Below are 6,000 nucleotides of genomic sequence, written 5' to 3'. Positions count from 1 at the left end.
GATTATGATCACAAAACGGTGTAAAGAAAATACATTTGAAAGTATCAGCCATAAGTTTAGGTGAATAAAACGATACTCAAATCGTATGTCCGTCATGTAAAAACATTTTCCATACACACGTTGCAATGCTGCAATGTGTATGCTGTTTATCATAAAACGAATTGCATTATTCAACAGCTATATACTATCGTGTATATGGCAACGCTGACACCAATCCGACATATCTTAATGGCGTCACTAACTTAAACATCCTATCAGAAAGCATGTCTATTAACGGTATTTATGGCTGTACCCAATAATTGATAGTGAGGCTTGACCTCGAAATTAAAGTTTGAGGAAGAACATGCAGTGATGTCTAAATTTCTGAGTACAGGAGAATATGAACTGAATAATATGTATATGTTGATATGCGTCTTGCAAACTTACTTCCTGTTGTTAAGGTGAGACATTTGAACTGTTGAACTGAGATCTCGCTTGCCTATTTATCTGTCTTTGGTTAAATCATCTTACTGCTGCATAAAACAGATTATAAACTAAATAATAGTATGTGTAGATATGCTTAAAATAACCATCGAAGGTACCATATGTGAAATACGATATCTAAACTTTCACCTTCAGACAAATAACATGGCAGCATACGAACACTAATAATAATTAGGATATCATATATGTAGGCTACATTTTAAAGCGTACTGTTTTTGATTAGGGTACATAAGATATGAAAGTATTTATATATAAGTGTATTTATATATTCATATATATTAGTAACACATATCATAATATAAATATTCTTTATATCATATTAAATTGCAACTAAAGTAAATTTGAAGAGAGTTGTTTCCCTTCTATATTTTTTACCATAAGGAATTGTCTCCCCTGTTATTATTTTTTCTTGTATAAAAGAATACGGTTGTAGTCACATTAAGAAAGTTGGTTGTGTGGATATTTATTGTGATTGTTTAAAATATAGAATGTTGGATGTATGGTTTGTAATAAAGAGAGAGAGATGTAAGTTTGTTTTAAAATACAATTATAAGATATGGAAATTGTGTGAAAGTCCTTCTACGAAAGGAACATATATTGTATAAAATGTACTGTTGGATAAAACATTTTTTTGTGAAAAAAAAAATAATAATAATAATTATGACACTGAAAATACTAAGAGTGTTGTGTAATTATTTCATTCCAAAGCCATACACTGTCTGCACATTTGCATATTTACACTGCTTAGTTATGTGTCTGGTAAGGTGACAGTGTACACATATTACAAGTCATCGAGACGTCACATATAGAACATTCACAGGCTGTGTGACGAAATAAATGTTTTGAAACTTAAACAAATTTATGATAAAATGAACAGATTTGAAATAAAACTACCACATCTGGATCTCTTCCGAGTTCCAGTGTAACTTTAACGCTATCTACATTTCTCTCGTGTAATATGTACCTCAAAGTCAGTAATTATACCAGTGATATATCGTTAGTGTCAAAGAAGAAATATCAACAGGATTTTCCAGATGACACGGGATTCAATCAAACATAAGTCTGTTGGATACGAATTACTTCAAATGGTAAATATGGGACAAGGAAGAAAATTCCACCGATATCGTTCCAAGTGTTATAACTTTAAATATGATAAACATCAATTCAATTCAATATCTTATATTGCCACGTCCTTATAACTGTATCATCAGCATCAAATTAAATATGAAAAAGCCCTTAACATTATCAAGATTATGTACATATTTATATTGCAAGTATTTTTTGTTTTGAGAGTTTTTTTGATAACTGCATCCCCACAATGTTTTTTCCATAATATTAAACACCGCATCAATGCATCACGCAGACAATCAGTTACTCATTGCTTCATGATCCCGACGAAGTAACGTTCGCAAGGTCTAACTCTAAAGATTTGACTGAATTGAAAAAACGTGGTAATAGTATCATCGATTGATCTCGGAATACGTATGGATGTGAATATCTAAACAACTATCAATACGAATTCCTGGTTGACACAATTTAGTGTAGTTTCTTTCCTGCTAAGATATCAGGGTAATGCTATACTCGAAAAGAATGCATGCATAGAACGAAATACTAATATGATAATCACAAATATCACGCTTTGGGAATATCTAAGTTCTCTTACTATAAATTATTTCTAAGATCGTCGGATTTAAACATTGACTTATCAAGCCAATTTTAACAGAAAAATGACGAAATTTACATTTTTCAACTCAAAATATTTTCTTTAAAAAATGGTTTCATGCATAACAGATACATGCACATAATTAGATATCGTATTTGCATATGTCGGCAAATCACGTTCTGTTAAAACTATAGCTTGTGCCATTTGTGGCTTAAAATATCTCACTCGTGTGATATCAATTCCATATCCTACAACGTGTATGTATAAAAATGTAAGACAGATGAAACCAAACTTATTATGAGGCACCAGGAATTGAACCCTTTTATTGGATAAATCATTCCATTAGTTATTGCCTTTTGTATTTCCTACATGTTTATGGCTTTTAGGATGTATGTGATACATACTAAAAGTTTTGAAAAAGACTCTAAAATAGACATTTTCATGCATAAAAGATTCATTCACATACTTGTATACCTTATTTGCATGTGTCGGCAAATAACTTTATGTTCAAGCTAAAGCCTATGAATGTTAAGAGTTCTAAAATATATTTTTTCAATTTTAAACAAAAAACGACTGAAGGTTTTTTCGTACCAGAGTATGAGGGTAGACTTGAGAATCGTTCTTATAGTTATATCGGTGGATCTCAGAATACGATAAAGTTGTAATATATCAAAAACACTATCAAGACAAAAGGGTGATTATAACCATTTAGTGCAATCGATTTTCTGCTTGTTGATCAGGATAATGTTGATTTCAATTAGCGTGTGATACTGGGAAGTATAATGATTGTTTGTACTGAGAAAGTAAACGACACGAATAAAGAATTGTATAGAACACATAAAATTTAGAACAAAATAACAATATACAATGACCGCAAAAAGTTTATACGATGTGCAGTGCGTGAACGATGTTTTTTTTAGTTTAATAGAAAAACAACGAAGAATAACTTTATTTTAATGACATTGCCTTATTAATTCTAATGATATAAACTAATGTCAAATTCGTTACATTAATATTTATTCTAAAACTCTATCGACGAAGTTCCATTTTTGATATATAGTAATTGGTTTCTTCTTTGAATTAGTGTGTAACCCATACGTTTCTACATTTCTATGATATTTTTTTTAAATCTCTGATTGGAGGGTTTTTCTTTTTTTAGTTTACACGTGTATACATAATATTTTATCATTTGGAATACAAGATGATCATATATATATCTTCATATTCATTATTCAAAATGCCAAGAAACATAATAATTGACACTTCTAAGTGATATTTTGTTCTAAAAAGGTATGAAAAAAAATGACAAAAATTATTGTACAAGACAACATTCCTAAACCATACGCAGATCACAACAAAACCGATGATACCCAGGTATATAATATGAGAGTGTGGGGAGGGGTATATCATCCGCTTGAGTGACATCAATGTTATCTGGACGGAAGTGAGTGCTGATGATTTACCGGTTTTGCACTGCTTATACCATGGTGGAATATAGCTGACAAATCATTACATGACCACGTGTATACCTGCCCTCTTGTAATTAATCAGAGTATATCACCTATGATCTGATACGAAATATCTCTGTTGATCAATTTAAGACGCTGTTTGTTAGCTTTTATTGATTAAGGATAGTTATGCTGCAATATATTCTGTAATTCATGTGAACTTAATAGGTATTAGTTATACATTATCAATTAAGAAAAAAAAAATACAACGCTTAACTCAAATATGTGTTTAGGTGTTTAACCCCAGCTTCCATGGATATAATGGTGCAGTCGGTCCTCTACAAGGTAAAGTCAATATGGGTCCGGTCCAGCCCCCACAGTGAAAAGGGCGCGTACCGCAGTACTCCAAAAATCAGTTGGACGAACTTCAGTCTAAATTCGACGAATAAGAGGAAATAGGTGTCTTTCGCCGACCAGAGGATGTTGGTGACCAGTTAGTCCGTCGAGTACGTGAACCCGCCATTCCTAGTTAAAAAACCAAGCGGTGGTTTTCGCCTTGTAACGTGTTTGCCGATGTTGGACGCTATAGCAAGCCCCAACCATCTCTGATGCCGGATGTTGATTCCACTCTACGACAGATTGCTCAATGGTCTTACATCATCGCGACAGACTTGACGAAGGCATTTTATCAAGTTCCACTTGCAAAAGAGTCGATGAAATACTGTGGTGTCGTTACCCCGTTCAAGGATGTAAGAGTTTACGCGCGAACTGCTATTGGCATGCCCGGTTCCGAGACCGTTCTCGTTCTCGTGTCGTCTATCAATGACATAAAAATTGAGTCGAATTCCAGATGAGTCAAATTATTTTTGTTGGTCCGTTGAATTTCAAGATAACGAGTTTATGTATAGTTTGATGCGCTTTCACGTATTACAAATGTATCCAGGTATTCTGTACAACATATATTCATTTTATCATTATTAGCATTTATTTTTTATTATTTGATAATTTAGCTGACGTAATGTCTCAAAAGTGTCTTGTCGTTCAATACCTCTAACACTGATACGGAAAGGTTTCTACACGTGCTAGTAAAACCATTCTCAGCATAGATTGAAATTAATCATTTTTGACTGCACAAATCATTCGATTAGTAGTTTGTTTGTTTGTTTGATTAATTAACGTCCTATTAACAGCTATGGTCATGTAAGGACGGCCTCCCATGTATGCGGTGTGTTTCGTGTATGTTGTGGGTGGTGCGTGTTTTGGGAGACTGCGGTATATCCATGTTGTGTCTTCTTGTATAGTGGAACTGTTACCCTTTTTATAGTGCTATATCACTGCAGCATGCCGCCGAAGACACCAAGCAACACACCCCACCCGGTCACATTATAGTGACAACGGTCGAACCAGTCGTCCCACTCTCTGTATGCTGAGCGCAAAGCAGAAGAAGAAACTACCAGTTTTAAAGACTTTGGTGTGTCTCGCCAAGGGTACAGAACCCAGAGCCTTCCTCACAGGGACGAACGCTCAACTCAGGGCCAAAAGAAGAGAAAAAGATAAGATCCTAAATTTAGTCGCGTTTTACGATCATGCAATAGGGGCGGCAGGTATAATTCTAACTCTCTACCTGCAGGGCCAGACTTTTTTTCTTAAAACCCCCCATGGTGGTGTCATCTATTTCTGGAATCATGGTAATGGTATGTTTTGTAAAGTGATTCTTTGAAGGGTAATTATTGTTTTTTTTTAGTATTTCCATATTGTTTCAGTTATATTATACACTGATTGGAATTACTGGTACTATTTGCGAATGCGCTTCTATAATTTCCACGCTTCCTTCTACATCAAAGAGCGTCTCGTTTGGAGCGAAACCACGTAAATAACTGTCAATATGCTTTTGTTTTTAATGAAGGGTGCACAGATTACACGGTTAGTACCTTACAGGAATTATTTTGATTTATTTTAATTTTGTTTTATTTTGGTCGTCGACACGAAAAGCCGAGATGATTCGGCAAAGCCTTGTTATCTCGGCTTTTCTAAGTCTTACCGTTTATTCTCTATCTATTTTTATCCTAACCCTAACGCTCCAAGGCGGACTTAATTCTTGATGATTCCGTTAAAATATGTTATTTAAAGATTTATTCAAGAGATCTAAAGACCCAATACAAAGTTTGTATTGAACTCTGGGTAAAAGTTTGATTATCATGTGGGACAGTTGCCAGGTACTGACCACTAGTCAGAGGGATTTCCTCCCGGATACTCGGTCTCCAGCTTTCCACCACCATTTTCCTATGACCCTGGCTATTAAAAGGACGTTCAAATAATCAAGCAAAATGGTGTACCCGGATAACAACAACTGGTCTAGCTACCAATACACAATATTAAAAGTGTCAGATGAATATACAACAACTA

General features: G+C 34.2%; 1 protein-coding gene across 1 annotated transcript in view; it reads right to left on the bottom strand.

Moving 5' to 3' along the window:
* Nucleotides 1–5,824: 5,824 nt before the first annotated feature.
* LOC138305772 (putative ankyrin repeat protein RF_0950) overlaps nucleotides 5,825–6,000 on the bottom strand; it is a 124,417-nt gene continuing 124,241 nt past the window's right edge. Inside the window, exon 7 of the mRNA XM_069246042.1 lies at nucleotides 5,825–5,953. Coding sequence (XP_069102143.1) covers nucleotides 5,825–5,953 — 129 coding nt within the window. The remainder of the gene's footprint in view (nucleotides 5,954–6,000) is intronic.

Source organism: Argopecten irradians, chromosome 13 (assembly GCF_041381155.1).
Source record: "Argopecten irradians isolate NY chromosome 13, Ai_NY, whole genome shotgun sequence".
Lineage (NCBI taxonomy): Eukaryota > Metazoa > Mollusca > Bivalvia > Pectinida > Pectinidae > Argopecten > Argopecten irradians.
The sequence above is the reverse complement of the archived record's forward strand: the minus strand, read 5'-3'. Positions and strand labels throughout refer to the sequence as shown.